This window comes from Pinus tabuliformis, chromosome 8 (genome assembly GCF_031772625.1).
Source record: "Pinus tabuliformis cultivar Carrire ecotype Pingquan chromosome 8, CPIR1, whole genome shotgun sequence".
NCBI lineage: Eukaryota > Viridiplantae > Streptophyta > Pinopsida > Pinales > Pinaceae > Pinus > Pinus tabuliformis.
Window position 1 is genome coordinate 10290958 of NC_142294.1, and position 26191 is coordinate 10317148.

The window sequence follows — 26191 nt, forward strand, 5'->3', positions numbered from 1 at the left end:
ACCCCTACATAGGACATCGAATTCAAACAGAAATGCATTTGGATCTTCTGAAGTGAGCCCATGAAAGGTGGGAATGTTTTTTAATGGGATGGATTTCATGGGGGCATTGAAAGTTGTGTCAACAATACGATATTGTAGTGTATAAGTCTGGGGTGGTGGTGGATTATTGGCCATTTGGTCAAAAATATGCTAGTATCCATCTAGGATCTCCGGAGCTAGAGAGTTGTTGCTAGGATGTCCAGAAGAGGTGGGGATGATTCTAACAACACTACCTTGATCTGGGACACTAGGTGTCCTCTGCTCAATCACTACCTCAGGAGATCTTGGTTCTATTGATTTAATCTCAGATTTACCTATTTCTCCTTCTCCTTCACAGAGGTTGCAAGAATTCCCTTCTTGTGAGGGACGTGATTGTGAATTTTCAATATCTTGAAAACTTTTTTTACTCCCCTCAGTTTTACTATGAACCTCAATAAGCTACAGATGGTGATCCCGTGGCGCGAAGGGAGATAGTAGGGTGTCTAGAAGCAATGGTTTAGGTTCCTACTGATGTCTGAGACTTAGTGATTTCATCGATAAAGGTTGATCGTCCAAGGGTCACCGGTCCCTTAGACTTTTCAAGTTTGGGATGTGGGATTATATCATTTTCTGGTCTTTTCTTCTTAATCATTCATGCAAAAATACCAATGTTTATTTCTATCTCAAATTCCTAGCAATTCTGCTGGAGAGCGGGTGGGGGAGAAAGCATTTTACTTGCTCCTTACGCAGGTTCTTACCTCTCATTTTTAATACTCAGTTCTCCCTTAGCAGACAAACATCAAACACCTACTTCAACTTTTATGCAATTGTGCTAAAAAGCGGGCGGGGGAGCAAGCACTTTACTTGCTCGTTACGCAGGTTCTTACCTCTAGTTTTTAATACCCAATTCTTTTCCAATAGCAAATATCAATCATACATCACTCTTTATGAAATGGCAACACTCTCCCCAAAAATGACGCCAAAATTTTGGGTGCTAATAGGTGTCTTTTAAAACTCCTAATTTCCTCACATTAATTAACAACCTAGTTAATTCTTTTTGTTTCAAGAGTGTACACAATATGTGCAAGCTATAAATCTAGAGAGTAATGATTTTTAAGTTGAACTATAAAAATTGATACAAGAGTAAACGGATGCATTTATAAAACTCAAGCTGCAATTGTTAATGGAAATATTACATTCAAGCATCAAGACTTAATCTTCTACTAAAATCATAATCAAATATGAAGCAAGCAATTCAATTGAAAATAACATCAACTGAGAGCATAGTAGCATTAACCAATCTCTTTGAGCTGATTCTATATGAATCACACTCTATCTCAATTAAGAAATTCGAATGGAAATGATGTCACCGAGATTTTAGTAGTATTAACCAATCTCTTTCAGTTGATTCTAACCACACTCTTATCATAATCAACCAAAAATAAATGTCTTAACTGATAATTGATTCAACTTGCAGTGAGCATAAGTGAATTCAAATGGCAAAGTTGCGAAGTACATGAGATCAGGATAAAGGAAAGTAAACTAACTGCATTGTAAACTCACAGGAAATCAGAAGATATCAAATAGTTTAAACTTAGCAGAAAATGGAAAAACATCAAACCAATTAGACTTGCGTGAAATAGAAAGATATAACACAGAGGATAGCAGTTTGATCCATCAGAGGTCGGGTGCTAGCCACCAGTGAATACTGCTAAGATACTTTAGAGAATACTAATGAACAACAACGTAGATTATGTATTAACCATTGAATTCAATCCTCATTAAAATACGGTTGTGGTCTTCAAAAGCACAATTCTGTAAATTAATATTACAATTTGAGATAAATAGTGATCGATCGCCTTTCTTCCTATAGTTTTCACTTATATAGTCAAAAGGTAAAAGATAAATGTGTTCCCTCAGGATCGGAAGATCCTGAGGGATTCACAACTAAATGCTATCTTCTAACATTCTTCTTATTTAGCGTTGATCCTCTTGATTCGTTCTCCAACCTGACCGCACCTGATGCACCTCATTCTCCTTCGTTGGTTTATGATGTTCCATCTCTACGGGACATCAGTTGTTCCTTTCATCATTTTTTTGCATAAAAAGGAGAAAGAGTTCGTTAGGATGGCTAAATCTTAATCGAGAGTAGTTCATTCATTTCTTATCACGATCCATCAAATATGTTAGCATATCAAGGTATGAAAGAGATAAGAAAAGAGGAAAAAGGCAATATAATTGAGAGTAGATACATACCCATTGCATAACTCAGCAGAAGGTAGTGCCAACATTCTTCAAACTGAAAGGAATATTTTTGTAAGTGAAAGTAACATAGGGACAGATAAAGGTCATTTTATGCTGGTCGGTGGGTGAAATGTTAATCTGGTTATAGCCAGAAAAACTGTCCATGAACGAAGAAGTCTCACTCCTAGCACATTCGTCGATGGTTTGGTCAATAAAGGGAGTAGGATAATTTTCCTTAGGACATGCGCATGGTCTTTGAATTAAGTTTAGAACAAATTGTAACTAAAAAACCCAAATCAGACTTTGGATTAACGCTGAACTGTTGGTGGTCAGATAAAAGCACGGAGGAGTTAAATTGTTAGCATGTGAACAGTTAGGGTTTAACCACTGTCATACACCTGGTGGCTATCCTTAATGGCGCGGTAATCATGCTACTCACATGGCACATCATCCACTCATCAGTTTTGTTCCCTGCGTAGTTTAGTTGCTACGGTTACCACCCTCCCTATTCACATGTCACAACCAGACATGATTACAACTGTTAGCTATTGCGGTCAAAACTGCAAACTCTGCCCGGTTAACGTTAACCTTTTGCCTGCTCACATGACTATAGTCCCCACTGTCTTCTCCCCGTGCGGTTCACTGCGGTTAGGACTGTGGGTTGTAATTATAATTTTTTTTCAATGTATTACATAGGTCGAGAGGGGTATAACATAGAGTTTACGTATTTTAATACATTTTTGAATAATGGGTTTAGGTTTGTAGTTTTAGGTGTCAATAGGTATTTTAATACAATGTTTTTAATACAAGTTTTCCATGACTTGGAACATCAAGTTACCAAAACCCTTTTACAACAAATTGTCACTATGTGACATCAAACCCAACGACCACATCACTGGCCCACACATTACTGACGACGACAGAACGATGCTGACGATGAACTGAACTTGTGCAACTGATCTGACAAGATCCTCTTGGATCAATTGTAGCAGTAATGTTTCCCATATTACCCTCTGACAAGAATTCATGCACTTGGATAGGTGTCTGAAGTAGAGGTGTAAGAAAATGAGTAACAAACGCTTCAAGACAGGAAGGCATCTCATCGAGGCTAGGAAGAAAAGAAGAACAGTGATGTAGACCATTCCATGGAATTTCATCAGAGACATGACCTCAACGATACTCTAGTCGGTGGGGAATGTCTTGTTCAGAGGATCCAGGGAATCCCAATAACGAAGCCAAGGAGATGGAATGTAAGTGTACAGGTCCATACTAAAGACAGTATGACTTTCTGAAGCGACCATCGAACCTAGGACAATTTATTAATAATTTATCTCTAATGGAATTAAAGGCATAAAATCGAAAAAATGAGTCAATTTGATCGTCAGAAGGGATAATCCAAGGATTTGTATAATCCAAGATCATATTGATCGAATGAACATTTGGGGGTGGGAGAGAAAAAGTACCCATTAAAGTAGAGTCTTTAAAGAGACATGCTCCCACACTTTCGTAAGGAATATCAATATTTCCCACGTAAGGAACATTGTCATTCGATGAACCGGAACAAAAGAAGGACATTTGATCAACTATGACAATTTTTCCTTCATGAGGAAAACAAAGTACGTGGAACAAAGAAGACACCACATAAAACATGGCATGCATCTTCTCCCACAAAAAAGGTTGTATTTGAGATTGGCATATACAACTTCTACTTCTAATTCAACAGTATTTCCTTCTAATGTAATCAGAAATTTTGTGAGAATACTGTATGGTTGTGAACCTCTGCCATCAAAGGCTTCCAAGGTGTTCGTAGAAAGGTTAAGAGGAGGAGAGCCAATGGCTTTCCAACAAGAAACTGACATGATGTAGGTCGAGGCACCTTCATCAACAACCATTTGATGGATCATCTTTCCTTTGATAAGGACCTATATTAGAAATTCAATCTGATGAGGAAGACGAGGCACATGATTCTCTAGATCGAAAGTAATCAGACTCAAATAAGAAGGATCGATAGCACCTATAGCAGAAAATAGTGACTTCTACTACGTTGGACAAGATTGAAGAACCTCCAAGGCAGACATTGCTGAAGGTGCCTGAGCTAAATCCTCAACAATATTGTAATGTTGTGCAGCTCTAGCATTCAAATTAAAAGATTCCTTCCGAAGAACACCTTTCGGAGGTGGCCGAATGACGGACTCACTGTTAAGGTACTCGATATGGAGCGGACTAGAACTAGATGGAGTAGAAGTAGGAGTATTAGTGGCTTCTTTCTCCATCATCTTCTTAGACGTAGCTTGATAGTCCTTAGTTCGAGTAGCAATCGAGATAGGTGATGAAACTTACATCGTGAACACTTGGGAACCTGAGGAAGAAGAAGACTGAGGTTGGTCTACCAACTGGGTCTTCTGTGATGGAAAGGGTTCTTTTAAGATAGTCAGAGTCCCTTTCAACAAGCGAATAACTTCAGATCGTTGGGGACAATCCTTCGTGTAACGATCCTCCTCACAAATGAGGCAAGGATATTTCATCTTTCTTCGAGAAGTATCATCAGAAGAAGATTTAGGAGGGTCATGTTTTGGGGCATCGAATTTGGCCTTACCTTTGCCCTTATTTTTACCTTTAGAGGTATTACCTGTTGTGGTAGACTAGACAACATGAACCTCATAAGTTTTACCAGGACTGGAAAAGTTTTTGGAGGGATTATTGGAACCATTGTTTGAGACAGATTTCTACTTCGAAGAAGCTTTTGTGGGAGACTGAGATACAGAACCAATCACACCATCAATAGGTTGTGTACCTGGGGAATTCGATGCTATCAGATACCATGATGGTCTGGGAGCATCAGGTAAGATCTCATACAATGTGCCAGATTGTGAATAAACTAAGTCTAAATACTGGGCATGAGAGATAACTTGCTCTTCAATAACAAATCCACCCATTTCTACATCCTTAGCAATTTTTTTGACGAATGATTTTGTGAACCATTCTGTCAACAACTCATATACAATCTCAAACTTGATGAGGCAATGCCGATATCTCCATTCATGGATATGTTCAGAAATGCGGGTCACGATGTCTTGCTTAAGTGATGTAATAAAATGAGTGCAAGTTTCATAGCGAACTGACAGTTGGAAATGAGTGAGGAAAGCCATAGCGAGAGAGCTGAAGTCACCGTAGGTACCTTAAGGCAATTCGATGTACCATTTAGTGGCAAAACCTATGAGATTTCTTTGAAAGAGTCGAAGATGGATAGAATCATCAACATATGAATTGCAAGAACACCAAAGGTGATATGCCATCACGTGGGCTTGTGGATCCTCCTTTGCTTTTCCTTCGAATTTAGGGCAATGGCTTGGAATTTTCATTGGAACTGGAGGCTAGTAAGGCAAATGAAGAATGGGATCATTCGTAAGCCACGAGACATCAGGAAACTCCAAAGTAGCTAAGAAAGGAAATTTCATGTTAAACGACATATAGGGCCTTTGAGGAGACCCAAACTACGGAGTCCATCCTTGTTGGTAAGGATTTTTCCCCCATAGTGGAGGATTTTTTCCATATGGAATCTAATTTTGTCCCCACTAAGGCTTACCTTCATAAGTAGGATTCGGTCCAAGGTAGGTTTGATACTAACCTACTATAGGTCACTGATAAGCATTGTATGTGGTATATGGGTTATAAGGTTAATGAACCTATTGACCCTGGACGTAAGGAGATTGACTAGGTTGATGCAGGGGTTGAACTTGGCCTTGTAAAGGTTGACCCTACTAATACGGATATAAAGCTTGATGCTACCAAAATTGACCTTGTTGCTACAAAGGTTGAATTTGCTGCTGTAAAGGTTGACCTTACTGCTGCAAAGGTTGGCCTTGCAAGGACAAAGGTTGGGAGGACTTCTAAACAAACTGAGTTTGCGGTTGCAAAGTTTGTTGCGACTGTGGCAAAGGTTGCCCTTGCTGTTGTAGCAGTTGTCCTTGTTGCTGCAATGCTTGCCCTTGCTGCTGCAAAGAGCACCTTTGCTATTGTGAAGGTTTCCCTTGCTGTTGAAAAGGTTGTCCTTGTTGCTGCAAGGGTAGCTAGATAGTTCCTGGGGTTATACCCTGAGGGTATTGATAGTTCCCGAATTGGATATGGCCATATCCACCAGGAATAGCGAATTGACCAGGCTGAACATAAGGTCCAGCTTGAGGAATGTAAGGCGGATTAACCAAGGCTTGTGAACCATATGGGACATAAGCCTATTGGAATGGGACCTGAGCCATATATGGCTACTGGTATTGGATGTTACCTGACCCAGATGGACCAGAAGGGTTAGGAATAACACCATAAAAAGGTTGATTCATTCCAACCATGTGAGTTTGTAATCCACTCACATTGGTTTCGCCTGAAATAAGAGGAATAATTAGATATTTCCCCCCATGCCATGGCACAGTCTATCCACTCGATGGAGGGATAGAAGAACTTATTGAGACTTGACCAAAGATAGTAGGTTGAACCAGAAGAGTTGGTTGAAACGATGAAATAGGTTGAGACGGAATGGTAGGTTGAACCAAAACTGAAGTGATTGTAGTTTGTACAATGGTTCGAGAGGTCGTGTTCAGAATGAATGGACCTGATGTGGGCATAGCATTGGAAGACCAGATGGGGTTTTGATACAATGATGAGGCACTAGGAGTGCCTGAAACTAACTGAGCCAAAGTAGTATAGACATGTGGTAACCTGTTGCACAAAATATTGTCACCATAACATTATGTAATTAGTGTGAGTCTATCACCACTCATGCTTTCCTCCTTTGCAAGTCTTAAACCTCAGCTCTTCATGTCAAGCCTTGAAAAATGAGAGAAAGCCCTTAAAAATCTCTAAAACTTTGGTTCCACACTTTCTCTTAGCATTACCTACGGTCCTGCACCTATTGGTCATGTCTCATGCATACCTGATCACTCTGTTTCTGTGTAATGGGTGTGGACCCCTATAAAAGCCAAAAAGGCGCAAGCACATTCTTCAAAACTCACTTTGGGTTATTTCTGGAAGCTTTTAGAGGGAATCTTGAGGTGGCAAGTTCACTCCTTTAAGGTTCATGCATCCCATACCTTAAGGAGATAACCCCTTGATGTGAGGAGCTTATCCCTTGAAGGAGGACTCTATCCCTTCATAGGTGGACCTATAACCTCCTTCCTTTGCACTATAAAATGAGGCATTGGGCTGGTTACTGTAGAGGTTGAAAACTAAATATTTTTGAGGTGAAATGCTGTTGGAATTTAGTCTTCCTAATTGAGCTTGAGAGGAGAGATTACATACCTTTTTGATCTTAGTAGGAAGAGTGTGATGCTTGTCAAAGTAGAGGAGATTCTTGCTTGGACCCTGGAAGGATCTTGTACAACATCAAGGCACCAAAGGTTGTAAAGTTTTTCTATTCTTAAAGTTAATACAATCATGTTTATTTTTCTCAATAAGCTGTGTTTTATGGTTTATTTCATGGATTCCTTGATCACCATGATGAATATGATTTATTTTATTAGCTATGCAAGTGTTATTTGATGTGTGCTTGTTTGTGATTGCAGGTTCTTAAAAGGAAACTCGTTCGGACGGTAGAAGCGTGGCTGCCACAAAATAGCATTGGACTTAAGGTAGGGTCTAAAATACCTCTTGGTTTTTATTTATAAATCGCAATATATTTAGAGAAAGGTAGATTTGCTTGTTCTTCTTGTTGCTAGATATCTATTGATACTAGGGAGATTGGTCTTGCCCGCAAGAACGATTTATCCGACCGCCAAATTGGCAACTCCGCTGGGGACTTGAATTTTGTTTTTTTTGCCTTTCCTTTTACTTTGACTTGAGAAACTTTTTCTTGTTTCTAGTTTTTGCTTGATGTGTGTGGAATTGGGTAGTTTTTTAGGATTTGGAGAATATTTTGTTTTTCTTGAAATTTTGAAGAGGACCACACGTTTTGTTTGTAACACAGTGTGGACATCCCCACACTGTTACTTTACTACACAGAGCAGTACCGCATCTGGTTGTACCGGAAGCCTGCGGACCCTGTCAAACTTTTTGAAAAACCTAAATTGTTTTCATCTAGTTAACCTTAGGATTTATTTATGCTTTTTAGTCTCTGCCCAGATTTGCATGTGTCCTGTCAGAAATTTCTTGTAAGTGAGTTCCATTGGCATTTTGGTTTTAGGTGATTTTCTAGAAGTTTTGCGTGCCTGGTTTGATTTTCGCTTGGTCTTTGTAGTAACTCAGAGATTAGAAGCCTAAGAAACCTCATATTACCCTGGTCTTTTTGGTCTTCTTGATGAGTCTGACTGATTTGTGAAATCTCCCCTTGGTGAGAAATAGATCTCGTTTTCTCTTAGCAAAGCTTTGAATGAACTTGTTGGAAAGTTTTGAATTTCATTTTTAAAAAAGAAAACATAGCTCGATGTTTTTTGATTAATTTGTTATTCTGAACGAATTAGTCCTTAGTTTGTTGAATAATTAAGTAAAATGTCCTCAAAAAGAATTTTTTAAAGCTTTTACTTCAATTAGGTTTTTAGAAACTTTTAGATCTCAAGCTTAGTTTTTTATAGTTTTGAGTTTTTTCTAGAAATTGTAGAATCTCTTTTGAAAGAAATTGTTTTCTATAGTTTTTTTTTTTTGTGTAAATTTGACTACTACTATTATATTATACAAAAATTGTTACAAAAGAGTACATCCGCCATGCTAAGATGGCCGCCACTGAACATTTGAGCGCGCTATGACTGAACATAAACCTGAAAACTGTGGAGCTAAGGAGCTGTCCACTGACTCTAGACCCGGACACATGACAAACTAGTTACACGCAGATAACAAACTAGTTACACGCAGATTGCTTTCTGTCCCTGCCAAAACGACACGGAACTTCCCAACGATCCAAAGACAAGACACGTAACAGACATTGAGCTATCCTACCCACTCCCATTAAAGACTCAGAGCTACCATTCATACCCGTCCCAAGACACTTGACCGACATTACATACGATGATAAGTATCGTGCAAAAACCATGAAGCCACCATTCTGGAACTGAAAGCACAGCCAAGCAGAGGACTTACTCATCCATGGAGGTGGACGGTTGTTCCTCCACCACTCGGCAGGCGTAGGGATCAGAGGCGCTCGAATCCGTGTGGGGAGGTTCATTGCGTGCAGGCTCGCTTGTTCCAGCCGTTGCTCCCGCAGCCGCACCCGAGGCCTCCGCAGCCGGGGGTAGAAGGTCCTGATTTGCCAGAGAAAGGCAATCCTGTTGAAGTTGAGTGTCCTTTGATTCATTGAGATGACCTGAGAAGGGTGAGCTATTCAGATTAACTCCTTGGTTGGCCAGGCGATCTGCTACCTTGTTGGCGGATCTCTTAACATGTTGGAAGATAATGCTATTGGGGCTCCTGAGCCTATCCTCCAGTGCTTCAAGTCTGCTGTGCAATCTCCAACTGGAAGCTACTTTGGCAGCAGGTGATCCTGCCTGAATTCGAATGGCTGCGTTGATGAGGATCAATGAGTCGCCTTCAGCTACCAGCGGATAGTATCCTTGTTGATTGGCTATACATATGCCTTTCCATAGGCCTTCCAGTTCTGCAACATTGTTGGTGTCATTGCCTATGGAGCCAAAGATAATGTGCTGAATGATACCTTGATCGTTTCGAATGACACTTCCGTATCCAGTTGGTCCTGGATTTCCTTTTGCTGCACCGTCGAAATTAAGTTTGAAGACTGATGATACTAGGGGTGTCCAATGAACAGGGGAGCCAATCTTGGGAGGGGATGAAGAGGGGGCAGAAGGTGGGCAAGCAATGTGGAGATCCCATAATTTCCAGACATGTAGCTCTTGTGGAGAAGAGGGCCAGTCTGTTTCTTGCCATGTTCTTATCACCAAAGTTTCTTGGATACTTTGTTTGAATAGTAGCCAAAGGATGTCAGGAGGGGGCTTTTTATTGTTGAATACTCTGTTATTCCGTTCCTTCCATAGGTACCAATAGAGGAATCCTGGGATGAGAGCCCATAAAGAGTTTAACAGCGGACTTTTATATGGCGATTTGTGCCAGGTTCTCAACAGGTTTGCGATATCTCCCTGACGGTGTACTCTTCGATGATTATATCGTTCTATTTGATTCCAGAGATGGGCTGCGAGGGGGCATGTATCCATGAGGTGCAGTATGGTTTTCGACTGGAGAGCGCAATTTGGACATATTGATGGCCCAATGAATCCTCTTCTCTGCAAGTTGTCCCAAGTAAGGATGCGTTTTTTGCTCAACAACCATAGGAAGGTTGAAACTTTGGGCCAAAGTTTGGGCTGCCATATATTATTCCATAGCGGATCTCTGTTGTTTTGACTTGGAGCATATCGCAGTATATAAGCCTCCTTCGTGGTGAAGGTTCCCTTTGTTGTGTTCCCCCATCTCAGCTTATCCTGCTTATTTGACTGCTTGATTTTCCTATGGTTTAATTCTTCCTCAATATCTGCATGGGTCTCTTCTTCCCATCCCGGTTGCCATGAGCAAGCTGGCTTCCATTGTTGGTAATCGTTGTTTGCCTGTTGTTTCCAGAATTGGGAGATGCGAACCAAACTGTGGCTTTGCATGTAAGTCTGCCAAAGTGGTTTGTGGAAAATCGTGGCAAGCTTTGGAAGTTGTTGCCACGAATCTTCCCAGAAACGCGCTGAGTTACCGGAATGAACTTCCCAAAAACTGTACTCCTGTATGAATGCACTGTGTAGCTTAGCCGCATTCCAGATCATGGAGCCAGAGATGCTTGGACTTATTCTGATGAGATCCTCCCATTGACTGCCAGGTGCATACTTGGCTTGCCAGAGTTTTGCCCATGGAATTAGAGGTTTGACCAGCCAGTTCCACCAAACTTTCGCGCCCATGGTATGATTACTTTGCATTGGATCCCGCAGGCCTAATCCTCCTTTTGATTTAAGTTGGCATACTTCTGACCATTTAACAAGGGCCCATTTCCTGTTGAGACCTGTGGATCCCCATAGAAAGTTCCGCTGAAGATTTCGAATGGCTTTGAGTACCCACTTGGGAGCAGCTAATATGGAAAAGAGGTAAAGAGGCATAGCCTGGAGCACGGACTTGATCATTACAAGTCGACTGGCTGTGTTTAGCGATCGGTATGTCCAGGATGAGAGTCTAACTTCCAGCTTGTCCAGGAGCGTGCGCCAGGATGCATGCTTGAGAGCAGAGACCATAAGAGGAGCACCCAAGTATTTGGACGGGAGCACTGCAATGGTGAAGCCAAGGATGCGCGCTATATTCCTTTGAATGGAGACAGGGGTATTGAAAAAGAAGAGCTGAGATTTAGAAGCATTGATGGAGGTCCCTGAGGCTTCAGAGAACAGCTCGAGCAAGGCTTTGAAGGATTTAGCTTCAGAAGAAGAAGGATGGCCAAAGAGCATGGTATCGTCGACAAACTGTTGATGAGATAAGGGGGAGAGGCCATGAAGCGTTATGCCTCTGATTTCTTGAGAGGAGATAGCATGGTGTATAAGGCGGCTGAGCCCTTCCGCCATCAGAACGAAAATGAAAGGCGAGAGGGGGTCCCCTTGCCGGATGCCTCGTGAGGAGCGGAAAGGCAAAGATGGGGAGCCATTGAGAAGAACCGAGAAACAGGGAGATGAGATAAGGCTCATGATCCATCTAGTCCATGTTGCATTAAAGCCAAAGGCTAGCAGCATCTTCTGAATATACTCCCAACTAAGCTTGTCAAAGGCTTTAGATAGATCAAGCTTCATAATCATAACAGGTTTCTTTAGGATTTTTAGGGAGTGGAGCACCTCATTAGAAAGGATGATGCCATCCATGATTTGGCGACCTTCGACATAACCCGTTTGTTCCGGAAGGACAAGAAGGGGCAGGAGGAGTTTGAGCCGATTGGCCACTACCTTGGAGATGAGTTTATAAATAACATTACAGAGGGCTATGGGCCTGAATTTGTCAGGCGTATTGGCTTCTTCCCCCTTGGGAACCAGAGCAATGAATGTGGAGTTGAGAGAGGGGAGGAGCCAGTGCATGGAGCGAGATTCTTCCACTAGTTCCCAGACCTCTGCGTGTATTAGTTCCCAGAAATCATGAAAAAAATTTGCAGTAAAGCCATCAGGTCCAGGAGCCTTACCATCTTTTAACTGCGCCATTGCTTCCTCTACCTCTTGCTTTGTGACTGGTTGCAGCAAATTTTTGTTGTGTTCTTCTGTGATGAGCTTGGGGATGTGCCTAGTGACCTCTTGTATTGCTGCTGTTCTGCTTCTGGTTTGTTCCTTGAGTGCTTCCTGAAAGTAATCCCTTAGCTCTTTTTCCATATCTTCATGCGTTTCTAATTTCTCCCCTTGGTTATTGTTGATGAAGGTAATGTTATTGTGCATTCGCCGTTGAATGGTAGATCGATGAAAGAATTTTGTATTTTTCTCACCTTCTTTTAACCATTTTATTCTGGATTTTTGGCGCCAGAGGATTTCCTCTTGAGATCTCCGAGCTTCTAACGCTGTCCATGTGGCTTGCTCCTTGTCTGCCAATTCCTCTGTTCTGCCTTCTAGGATGATTGTTTGCTGTATTATGCTCATTTCCTGTTCCAGTTTTTGCCTGGATTCCGTGATGTTCCCGAATTGAGGTTTTCTATAGTTTTTGAGTGTTGAAAAAGAAAAGGAATTTTTCGTGAGCATAATTAGTAGTCTCATTTTGAGTTTATTGAAAAAGACAAAAAATATTTTCTTTTCATTTATATGTTGAAGAAAAGATTTGTTTTTCAAAGAATTACATTCTTAACTCTTTATTTAGCTAGAAATTCATTGAAGAAAAGAATTGTTTATCATCTTATTTGCATTTTTAGTGTTTTGGAGTCGAATCTTCACACCATAAAGTTTCATCTCCATACCTTCTGACTTAAGAAACAACCTATAAAAATAACGCTTAAAATAAAATTGATCTAGCAATCTTTCTAGGGCTCTTATCATCAACATAGCTTAGGCTAGTATCTTGGAGTAGGGAGTAATTAACTCTCCAAGATAGTTAAAACAAACAAGTAGCTATATCTTGCAGTAGGAAATAAATTCCAATTGTTACATGTATGCTCTGGGAAGCTAATCTTGAAGGAGTAAATCACAAGATCATATCTGAACCAGTGAGGTAATCAATCCTTCCTCATTGGGAACGATAGCAAATATACACGTATTAAAAACGGGAAACCTTGGACTGACCATTGTCGAGGAGCCTGGGGTCACTTGTTGGTAAACCTTGGATTATGTCAAGGAGCCTTCAAGAGGATTGAGCTTTGTTACTCTACCCTTGCGTGTGTATCGGATCGTAGACTATTCCCCCAGGTATATTTGTTTCTGTTGGTAACCATAGTGACCATAATCTATAGGATTCTTTCCTAAGGTGATAGTGGAGAGAAGATCCCACTGTACCTGGAGCAGACGTCGACTAGCTCACTTGGACTCTCTGGGGGGTTCTCTTAAATCGAGACGGTTTTGTGAAGAAACTTGTGTCAGTCTATTTCATTAAGCAAGTTGTTGGGGTAACTGTTCCAACCACCCTTTCTATATTGAATTCTGCGACGTTGGATTTCATCACCAACTAGTGTTTTTGGTACGGAAAGTGACTATTTGTGTGTGGTTTGAACTCCTAGATTTTTTAGGCGTGTGATTCAATTGTTTGTTTCTTTAGATACTTTAGGTGGTTTTATTGAGATTTTCTTTGTTTGCGTGTAAAGTAATTAAAATATTTAATCATGGTTGAATTACCGAGACAATTCCGTAGACTTCAAGGGCAACCTCTCGAGTATTCATCAAGCCAGCTTGAAGGGCTACAAGCTCTTGTAACTCTTAGTGATAGTAGAGTTGGGTCACCAGAAGATAGAGAATCTTCTTTAGTTGTTCATCCTGATTATCAAGTTCAAGCAACAGAGTATATTTCTGAACCAATTTCATTTTCTGAAGTTACTGGTAGTATATCTTCTACTAGTGAATTAGCCGAAGAACCTGAAATTTTTGAGCCTGAAACTGAACCTGTTGCTACTCCATCCTCAGGATTTGCTTCTCCAACTTCCAGTGGTCCTGGTTCACCCAGGGTAGGAAGAATCATTACCCAAAATATTTCTTCGAGACTTATTTCTATCGAAGAACTTGTTAGTCGAGAAGAAGATATAAGTATCCCTGAAAATCAACCAACTTTAGAACTTAGGGAGCGTGAATCAATTTTCGACAGTCCACCTAGGAGGGACGCTTGGTACCTCTCATTGACCAACTTTTTAGAAAATCGGGGTATTAGTTTTTCACCACCTCGAATTCCTTTTCATCCAACACCTAGAGGTTATTATCCTCCTTTGAATATGTTGAGACAGTGATCCATGTTTTCCCAATCACCGGAAACATTTTTATATGGCGGTCCTTCTGTTCCTTCTAGGTATCAGTCACTCATTGGTACTTTTTAAGGAGCATCTCCTCAACCCATTGAACATGGGATAACAACTGGTAATAACGGAACTCAACCGTTGAGCGTGTTAGTGCTCAAATCTGCCTCAGGTTGAGGAAGGAAAAACTCGAGGCAACATCATACTACGCTCAGCCTCATTGCTAGCCCTACGAGGACAGGAGAGGGCTCTCTCCGGGTCTATCTCGGAAAAAGGTTTTCAAAGGGGTTGAGATGACCAATAAGGAATACTGATCTTAGGCTAGGTATTAAGTACAGAGGTTTAAGGGTGATTTTTGGGGTTTTTGTCGAATCAAAGGAAAAGGAAATTTTGGGTACGGGGATGAGACACAGTTTCTGCAAAGGTCTGATTGGAGCAAGGTAGGCAGTTGTTTTGATGCTTTTAAAGTGATGAGGTGAATAGATCAGACAGGTGAGGAGCTAAGGAGAGCAAGGAAGTCTCAAGGATTCTCCTTAAACTGAAGAAAACATGGAAAATTAAACAAATTTAAAGGCAGAGCATAGCAAATTTATGGATTCTACCTTAACACTTCATTTGTTCAATTGTAGAAGATGAGAGAGGGAAAATGATACACATAAAAAACTTAAAAGTACTGAAAGAAGCACACCATAAAGACATAAAGCCACAAGAATTCCAAATAGTGCTGCAAATCCCTGGTCTTCCCTTTGCCAAAATGCTGAAGTGAAATGTACAATAAAGTCTCAAAGCCTCTTCCCAAAGAGTCAAACCCTAAAAATGACTAAGAAAATACATAATATAGGCAAGCTAACCCATTCCCTTGCCTCTAGGGGTCGATCTCATCATCCTAGGAGCTGTTTCAACCAATTCTAAACAAAGCACTACAATCTAGGCAGCCAAAACAACTTGCCTCTATAAGCTAGGACACCAATTCATTCATTAAATTTTTGCTATTTTATGAATGAATCATCTAGAATAGGTAAATAAGTGTCAATTCAACATAAAGTTACATTAATTACATCAATGAGGGTGAAAAATCCCATCACAAGTCAAAACTGGGCGAATTCCTTAGCTGGAAGGTGAAAAATGTGCAAAAAATCCTGATGCGTAGCGCGCATGAGCCCTACGCGTAGCGCGTCTTTCCACCTGCTTTTGGGGCACTTACTGATATCCAAATTGAGCTCAGGTTGGCTTGTTGGAAAGCCCTGGATGTCTACTTTCCAACCCAAGTAGAATTTTCCAATTTGATGTCCATTTGCACCTCCAAACGTGCATTCTCCCAAGGCTGCTACCTGTGTGTCCAAAAAGGGGCAGTGAGGTCATTTTTTGCATGTTTTTTGACCTTTTGGGGACCCAAACCTTGATGAAATGCCTTGGCAGTGGCTGGGCAAGTGTATTTCATCATAGCAAATCCAAAAATGCAAACCTTTTGTGATTTGGACCTCCCAATTTTAAGGGTAGTGCGCGGCGCGCTACGCGTTGAGGCCCAAAACCTGTTTTTTACACAAAAATTTCAAAATTGACAAAATTTTCCCCAAAATTATTGAAATTTGGGCTGGGGGTCCCCAAGCAAGTACTATGATTAGTCAAAGAGGCTTCAGCAAAAATTTGGAGTGGATCGGGCCTTTTCTACCGTTTTAGTGCCTTGCTCAATCGCCTCTTAAGGATCTTCATTTTCGCTTTGCAAACATGCATGCGGGCCCAGTAATGATTCTTCATGTGACGAAGCAAGTCTTTGTCTCTATTGGCTTTCGCCAAAAACCCCTCCAAGTGTCGGTTGACCTTCTCAAGCACAAATTTCCGCGCAACAGGTTTCGAATCACCCGGTCTTTTACGGGCCAACCTACGGTCTTCACAGATTCGTTGCAGCTCTATAAGTGTGTGCTCGTCCTCTAACTGTTTATTGCACTGCTCTAGATACCTGATATATGAAGCTGTCTCATCATGACTAGTAACAAAACCTGATGGCTCACCTGAAGGCCTCTCCTCATGCTTGGGCTTCTTGCCCTTATCCTGTACCTGCGGTGCTGCTGTCGAAAAAGAGGCCCCTTCCACACGAGGTGGAGATAACACTCGCTGTGCTGATGAAGTCAACGAGACCCCTTCCACCCTGGGTGGAGATAGTACTCGTCGTGTAGATGCAAATAAGGCCCTGTGTCCTCGCTGATATGTCACACATGCTGGAGCGCTGACATGCTCTATCTTAGGAATTTCAAACTGATGTGAAGGCCCTCCCTCATCATGAACAATCTCAGGAGGTGGCTGTGGCGCTGTGAAAAGGTCACGAGAAATAAAATCCTCCCAAGTAATGCCCTGCTGTGCCAACTGATGCATCACTATGATTTTGATCAATGCATAATGATAGATGCTTTTATGCTGATGTGCTGGGCTCTTCCTTTGTACTAAAGGAACCATCCTCTCTATGTTGCGACACATGAAAAATGGAATGTTCATCATACGTACCCTTGTAAAATGCATCAACAAATGGACATGGTACGCGTAGAGACGTGAGAATCTGCCCTCGCAACTGAAATATCGAATGATTAGTTTCATCAATGGTGCATACTCATCCCTTAGGAATCTGAAAGGAAGAACTGCAGTCAAGTGTCTTACACATCCGGGCTTAATATATGGCTCATAGTGAAATCTGTCTAACTGCTGGTGTTTACTCCATTCCTCCCCTACATTTGGTATCCCAGTGGCCTGAGAAATAGTCTCAGGTGACAAGGTGAAATTCACTCCGGCAAGGTTTACATGACCATCCTGCAAATGTAGAACAAATAAACGGACTAGTTCCCGATGATGCTGGATTTGTGAGATCCGCTCACAGTATTCAAAACATGATTGATACCGAAAACAGTTCATTGCAAGTGGACAAGCTTGCAATCGAGCCAAAGAGGTAGGCTCCTCCCTGACATGCCGACCACCTTTGCCACCTTTGTGATACCTCCTTGGCACACTTACCTCTGGTGTAGAATCACTATCATAATCCTGCTCATAAGCTGACTTGGTCTATGACATGTTATATATGCTGATATACAACTGTGTGCAAAATTTGACTGTAGACTTTTTCTTTTTCTCGAAATGCTGTGACCAAGGGAACACAAATATACAAGGGAAATGTTAGGAAAGGGGAAACATTAGGGAAATGGGGACAATGGAAATAAAACAAGGAATTTAGGGAAGGGAAGGGACATGAAAATCTTGAAGTTTTAGGGTTTGGGATGAGGTAGGGTAGGAAAAATATGTTTGTAGTAGAAGGGAGGGGTTAGGATTTGAGGGAGAATAGTGTAGGGTTTTATGAGGAATTATTGGGGAAAATATTGGTGAATATAGGGGATAGGGAATCAAAAGGAAATAGGAAAATGAGAACCTTGGTTAAAATTTATTTTTGAAACCCTACAGCAATCTTGGCATTTGAATCCTTACAGCAAATTAATGGACAAGGAGGGTTTTTACACTTGGTTTTCCATGGAAAATATATCATAATCTCTTACATAAACCATCCAAAAACCAAGAACAAGCCGTGAATGTAAGCCTACCTGTGATTTGATGCTTGAGAAGAGGCGTTTTAGTGATTTCTGGCAAAGTTCTGGGCATAAACTTCAATGCGTAGCGCGCCTCACCCAACGCACCGCGCGCTCCTGATGCGTAGCGCCCGTGCAAAATTACACTGAAAATTGCGGCCTGATGCATAGCGCGCCATCGATTCGTAGTGCACCCAACTTGATGCGTAGCGCACCCTGGAAACGGCCTGATTTTCCCACAAACTCACAAAATCACCTTAACACAATGCTCTTTGCTTTTGGAATGTAGAATGGGTTGCAAATGAGGAGAAATATCTTCATATAGACTCCTTGTTGATTTTTGCTTAACCCAAAACCCATTTTCTTATGTTCGGCTGTTGACACTTTTTGAAAATTAATAGGCTTTGACCTTTTTGGTTTCCCCTTTAAAATTGGTTGAAATAATGATTTTCTCTGATAATTTTTTGCAGGGGTAACTCTGATATGCTCTGGCAAAGGAGACCAAGGCTGCACTTGAACGATTGAAGAACTGAAAATTTTGACAATTTTTACAAAAATGAGATGGCGACTTATCTTCAAAACAGAGTTTTGAAGAGAAGTCCTAATTCAGCTGTACAATGATGAAAATTATTGAAGTGATGATCTATCAAAGTCATCCCTCTGGCCTGCTGGTCTTCTAGGACTTTTCAAGACAAAATTGACTCAACCCTAGACCTAAGACCTCAAAATTTAAAACATGATTGTAAATGTCCTTTGAAGACTTATTTTAATAAACAGGCCTGAACCAGCAGTGCCAAGCACGAGGGGAATGAATGACACAACCCACTTCATCAGAGTATTGGCATGCCTAACGAAATGCAACTGACTAAAACTGATGGGACACCTAATCATGAAATGCAAAAGAGCTTTGATCTCTGACGGAGGGATAACTAGACCGACTCTAACATTGGCTCCAATGGGGATGGTAGCTCCTTGGAGATGCCAAGAACCACAGATATCTATAAGAGCTAGACAGTGCCTTCATCCATTGGGCGATGGAGTCATTATTTGAAACGGATAACACAAAACCTTTGACACATTTATTGAATGAAAACTTGACTGAAAACTGACTGAAACTTGACTCAAACCGACTTGATGGCAAACTGAAATAACTTGAAAAAACTGACTCAACAGACTCATGACTGACTTAAAACAAGACTTTACAAATCTTATTGAAGGGCAGCAGTCCATCAAGATTTGAAATCATGATGACAACCACCTGTGTTTCTTACAAGACAATATACCATCAAACTATATCAAAATGCCAATGCAACCAATCAAGAAGATGGCTTCTTGACTGATTCTTCTTATCAGATCTTCTGGTCAACAATGAATACTGGTAATTGGGCATCCAAAAATATAGTCGACCATAATCTCCTTCATCACTGAATATTGCAATAATCACCTTCACTGCTGACTGCAACAGATCTGCCATTGGATCCTGAAAAACATGAAGTCTTTCCTCCTGCCAGAAGAGCAAGGTGTCTTTTTCTCTTGATTCTGATCTTCCTTCATCATGTACTCCAGAAAGAGTATGTTCCTGGTCCTCAAAAAATTCTGAACAAGTAGATGAGCAGATCTCCTCTTGAAATAACATTTCAAAACATGAGACATATGAGGAAGAATCTGAAATGAAATCCTGAATGGTCTGATATTTTGTAGTTTGAATATATGGTAGGTCATCCTCATATGATATGACAGCCAGATTCTCATTACATTCATCAATCATGAGAAAAGAAATTTCAGATGTTTCGTGAAACCCAACACTAACATTTCTATCAGCTACCATAGATTCATCCAGAGAAACCTTTTCACTTACTTGAACGAAGATCTTGTCTTGTTTTTCACAGAGGAAATGAACTACCTCATCATGAAGATCTAGTGCTGGTGAGATGAGAGCATTTAAGTCTGCTACTCCGTTTTCTTCATTGGAGGCAGCCGCGACAATACAACTCTCTTTTATGAGATCCGGAACAACATGTTTTGCCTCATCACAATTTATCTCTCGATCTGATTTATCATCATCACTTTCTGAGATTGGAACATTACTTTCCTGCGTTACCTGCATGTTGTCTTCTTCTATGGACAGATCTGAAACGATATTTTCTCTTTCATTATTTTCAGCCATATGACCATCTTCAGCCTGCTGATCTTGATTCTGCTACAAAATGTCTTGATCATTTTGACAAGTATCCTCTAAGTTTTCTTTATGCTGCTGAAACGGATTTTCGTACAGGGCCTCCATGATTTCATCATCCATAAAATTATCATCTTCATAATATTTCTCAAGGCTTTCAATAAAAGTAGAAGCATGTTTGCAACAGTCATGAACCAAATTCAATGATGGATAAGATGCTTGATATCTTTCAATAAACAAGGCATGAAAATCCTTTAAACAGTAAATATAGGCCAACAGCAAATTTTCATACCAAGATTGGGCTTTACCTTCCAGAGTGGCCAAGAATATCTTCATCAAGCAATCTTCAGGAAAATCAATCTTCAACTTGCGAATATGCATGTGAAATCTAACTAGATGTAAAGCAGCATCCTTCTTACCATCATCATTAAATATAGGCAGCTTCCTTGACCAATCTACCTTGGGCATCTTATTTGGAAAACTTGGAATGTGATCTCGGCTCAAGAGAGCATAACTTCTTGCAACCCGATCCATCTTGAAAAGCTCAAAGCTACTAATCTTCCTGCAGTGAAGTCACCATGAAGCATTGATCTCTAGATTTTCCAATGAATGAAGTCGCCAGGTGAATGATTTCAGCGTTCTTATGCCTGATCATTGTCCACCATCAACAATCAGATCTGAACTTGATGCAGGTACTGGGGTAATAAACAAGTTAAATGTCATGGTTACAAGCTAGAGCGGAGATTGACTGAAGCAACGTTTATCTACTTCTGCTAATGCAAAACAAAAGTGTTTCGAAGGCTACTTGGCATAACTTCAGGCTCCGTCTATAGCTTATAAAACAAATGACATCAACAAGTCAACCATTTTTTCTATCCCCAGTATGGTCGCCACTATGTTAGCGCTCAAATCTGCCTCAGGCTGAGGAAGGCAAAACTCGAGGCAACATCATACCACACTCAGCCTCGTAGCTAGCCCTACGAGGACAGGAGAGGGCTCTCTCCAGGTCTATCTCGGCAAAAGGTTTTCAAAGGGGCTGAGATGACCAATAAGGAATATTGATCTTAGGCTAGGTATTAATTACAGAGGTTTAAGGGTGATTTTTTTGGGTTTTTGTCGAATCAAAGGAAAAGGCAATTTTGAGTGCAGGGATGAGACACAGTTTCTGCAGAGGTCTGATTAGATCAAGGTAGGCAGTTGTTTTGATGCTTTTAAAGTGATGAGGTGAATAAATCAGATAGGTGAGGAGCTAAGGAGAGCAAGTAAGTCTCAAGGATTCTCCTTAAACTGAAGAAAACATGGAAAATTAAACAAATTTAAAGGCAGAGCATAGCAAATTTATGGATTCTACCTTAACACTTCATTTGTTTAATTGCAGAAGATGAGAGAGGGAAAATGATACACATAAAAAACTTACAAGTACTGAAAGAAGCACACCATCAAGACATAAAGCCACAAGAATTCCAAATAGTGCTGCAAATCACTGGTCTTCCCTTTGCCAAAATGCTGAAGTGAAATGTACAATAAAGTCTCAAAGCCTCTTCCCAAAGAGTCCAACCCTGAAAATGAATAAAAAATACATAATATAGGCAATCTAACCCATTCCATTACCTCTAGGGGTCGAGATCATCATCCTAGGAGCTATTTCAACCAATTCTGAACAAAGCACTACAATCTAGGTAGTCAAAACAACTTGCCTCTATAAGCTAGGAAACCAATTCATTCATTAAATTTTTGCTATTTTATGAATGAATCATCTAGAATAGGTAAATAAGTGTTAATTCAACATAAATTTACATTAATTACATCAAGGAGGGTGAAAAATCCCATCACAAGTCAAAATTGGTCAAAACTTGGCGAATTCCTGAGCTGGAAGGTGAAAAATGTGCAAAAAATCCTAATGCGTAGCGCGCCTTTCCACCTGCTTTTGGGGCACTTCCGGGTATCCAAATTGAGCTCAGGTTGGCTTGTTGGAAAGCCCTGGATGTCAAATTTCCAACCCAAGTGGAATTTTCCAATTTGATGTTCATTTACCCCTCCAAAAGTGCATTCTCCCAAGGCTGCTACCTGTGTGTCCAAAAAGGGGCAGTGAGGTCATTGTTTGCATGTTTTTTGACCTTTTGGGGACCCAAACCTTGATGAAATGCCTTGGCAGTGGCTGAGCAGGTGTATTTCATCATAAAAAATCCAAAAATGTAAACCTTTCGTGATTTGGACCTCCAAAGTTTAAGGGTAGCACGCGGCGCGCTACCCGTTGAGGCCAAAAACCTGTTTTTTACACAAAAATTTCAAAATTGACAAAATTTTCCCCAAACTTGTTGAAATTTGGGCCGGGGGTCCCCAATCAAGTACTATGCTCAGTCAAAAGAGGCTTCGGCCAAAATTTGGAGTGGATTGGGCCTTTTCTGCCGTTTTAGTGCCTTGCTCAATCGCCTCTTAAGGATCTTCATTTTCGCTTTGCAAACATGCATGCGGGCCCAGTAATGATTCTTCATGTCACGAAGCAAGTCTTTGTCTCTATTGGCTTTCACCAACAACCCCTCCAAGTGTCGGTTGACCTTCTCAAGCACAAATTTCCGCACAACAGGTGTCAAATCACCCGGTCTTTTACGGGCCAACCTACGGTCTTCACATATTCGTTGCAACTCTATAAGTGTGTGCTCGTCCTCTAACTGTTTATTGCGCTGCTCTAGATACCTGATATATGAAGCTATCTCATCATGACTAGTAACAAAACTTGATGGCTCACCTGAAGGCCTCTCCTCATGCTTGGGCTTCTTTCCCTTATCCTGTACCTGTGGTGCTGCTGTCGAAAGCGAGGCCCCTTCCACACGAGGTGGAGATAACACTCGCTGTGCTGATGAAGTCAACGAGACCCCTTCCACCCCGGGTGGAGATAGTACTCGTCGTGTAGATGCAAATAAGGCCCTGTGTCCTCACTGATATGTCACACATGCTGGAGCACTGACATGCTCTATCTCAGGAATGTCAAACTGATGTGAAGGCCCTCCCTCATCATGAACAATCTCAGGAGGTGGCTGTGGCCCTGTGAAAAGGTCACGAGAAATAAAATCCTCCCAAGTAATGCCCTGCTGTGCCAACTGATGCATCACTATGATTTTGATCAATGCATAATGATAGATGCTTTTATGCTAATGTGCTGGGCTCTTCCTTTGTACTAAAGGCACCATCCTCTCTATGTTGTGACACATGAAAAAGGGAATGTTCATCATACGTACCCTTGTTAAATGCATCAACAAACGGACATGGTACGCATAGAGATGTGAGAATATACCCTCACAACTGAAATATCGAATGATGAGTTTCATCAATGGTGCATACTCATCCCTTAGGAATCTGAAAGGAAAAACTGCAGTCAAGTGTCTTACACATCTAGGCTTAATATATGGCTCATAGTGAAATCTGTCTAACTGCTGGCGTTTACTCCATTCCTCCCCTACATTTGGTAACCCAGTGGCCTGAGAAATAGTCTCAGGTGACAAGGTGAAATTCACTCCAACAAGGTTTACCTGACCATCCTGCAAATGTAGAACAAATAAACGGACTAGTTCCCGATGATGCTGGATTTGTGAGATCCGCTCACAGTATTCAAAACATGATTGATACCGAAAACAATCCATTGCAAGTGGACAAGCTTGCAATTGAGCCAAAGAGGTAGGCTCCTCCCTGACATGCCGACCACCTTTGCCACCTTTGTGATACCTCCTTGGCACACTTACCTCTGGTGTAGAATCACTATCATAATCCTGCTCATAAGCTGACTCGGTCTCTGACATGTTATATATGCTGATATACAACTGTGTGCAAAATTTGACTGTAGACTTTTTCTTTTTCTCAAAATGCTGTGACCAAGGGGACACAAATATACAAGGGAAATGTTAGGAAAGGGGAAACATTAGGGAAATGGGGACAATGGAAATAAAACAAGGAATTTAGGGAAGGGAAGGGACATGAAAATCTTGAAGTTTTAGGGTTTGGGATGAGGTAGGGTAGGAAAAATATGTTTGTAGTAGAAGGGAGGGGTTAGGATTTGAGGGAGAATAGTGTAGGGTTTTATGAGGAATTATTGGGGAAAATATTGGTGAATATAGGGGATAGGGAATCAAAAGGAAATAGGAAAATGAGAACCTTGGTTAACATTTATTTTTGAAACCCTACAACAATCTTGGCATTTAAATCCTTACAGCAAATTAATGGACAAGGAGGGTTTTTACACTTGGTTTTCCATGGCAAATATATCATAATCTCTTACATAAACCATCCAAAAACCAAGAACAAGCCGTGAATGTAAGCCTACCTGTGATTTGATGCTTGAGAAGAGGCGTTTTAGTGATTTCTGGCAAAGTTCTGGGCATAAACTTCAATGCGTAGCGCGCCTCACCCAACGCGCCGCGCGCTCCTGATGCGTAGCGCCCGTGCAAAATTACACTGAAAATTGCGGCCTGATGCGTAGCGCGCCACCGATGCGTAGCGCGCCCAACCTGATGCGTAGCGCGCCCTGGAAACGGCCCGATTTTCCCACAAACTCACAAAATCGCCTTAACACAATGCTCTTTGCTTTTGGAATGTAGAATGGGTTGCAAATGAGGAGAAATATCTTCATATAGACTCCTTGTTGATTTTTGCTTAACCCAAAACCCATTTTCTTATGTTCGGCTGTTGACACTTTTTGAAAATTAATAGGCTTTGACCTTTTTGGTTTCCCCTTTAAAATTGGTTGAAATAATGATTTTCTCTGATAATTTTTTGCAGGGATAGCTCTGATATGCTCTGGCAAAGGAGACCAAGGCTGCACTTGAACGATTGAAGAACTGAAAATTTTGACAATTTTTACAAAAATGAGATGGCGACTTATCTTCAAAACAGAGTTTTGAAGAGAAGTCCTAATTCAGCTGTACAATGATGAAAATTATTGAAGTGATGATCTATCAAAGTCATCCCTCTGGCCTGCTGGTCTTCTAGGACTTTTCAAGACAAAATTGACTCAACCCTAGACCTAAGACCTCAAAATTTAAAACATGATTGTAAATGTCCTTTGAAGACTTATTTTAATAAACAGGCCTGAACCAGTAGTGCCAAGCACGAGGGGATTGAATTACACAACCCACTTCATCAGAGTATTGGCATGCCTAACGAAATGCAACTGACTAAAACTGATGGGACACCTAATCATGAAATGCAAAAGAGCTTTGATCTCTGACGGAGGGATAACTAGACCGACTCTAACAGAGCGTAGAAGAAATTTTTATGATGTCTGGTACTACTCTAAATCTGCAACCTCAAGGTAGTCAGTTACCGCCTGGGGGGCAACCTCAAGGTACTCAATTATCGCCTGGGGGGCAACCTTAAGGTAGTTAGTTACTGCCTGGGGGGAAACCTCAAGGACAGTACATTCATTCGGGACAATACATTCCTCAAGGTCAACCCTAGACTCAGTACATACCTCAAGGTCAACCCTAGTATCAATATATACCTCAAGGTCAACCCCAGTTTCAGTACATGCCTCAAGGTTATCAACCTCAAGTTCAGTACCCAACCCAAGGTTTCCAACCACCTTCTGGTCAATCATTTGTACAAGGAGCTGGAAATGTACCTTTGAATTATCAGCCCTATGCTCAACCCGGTTATGGCCCTCAATATGATCAACCTTCTATGGGTCCATACCCCGGAATGAACATGGTGTGGGATCCATCTCAATCTCAACAGATCTTGCAACCTAATGTACAGTTGTCATCTCAATCTGGACAGCCTTTGGTTTCTGGTTCAACCCAGCAACCTGTCCAGCCTACTATTCAAACTTCTGCATCTGGTGTA

The 26191-nt window shown here is 41.1% G+C and overlaps 1 protein-coding gene across 1 annotated transcript; it reads right to left on the reverse strand.

The window, feature by feature from the left end:
* Positions 1-9320: 9320 nt before the first annotated feature.
* On the reverse strand, positions 9321-12827 carry LOC149233909 (uncharacterized). The gene has a single exon (XM_089368097.1). The coding sequence runs from the start codon at positions 12825-12827 to the stop codon at positions 9321-9323; it is 3507 nt and encodes a 1168-aa protein (XP_089224223.1).
* Between the last annotated feature and the right edge of the window lie 13364 nt (positions 12828-26191).

What these genes read in the sequence shown, in the direction of transcription:
- LOC149233909 (XM_089368097.1), bottom strand. Translation starts at nt 12,827, where the DNA reads ATGAGCATAATACAGCAAACAATCATCCTAGAAGGCAGAACAGAGGAA.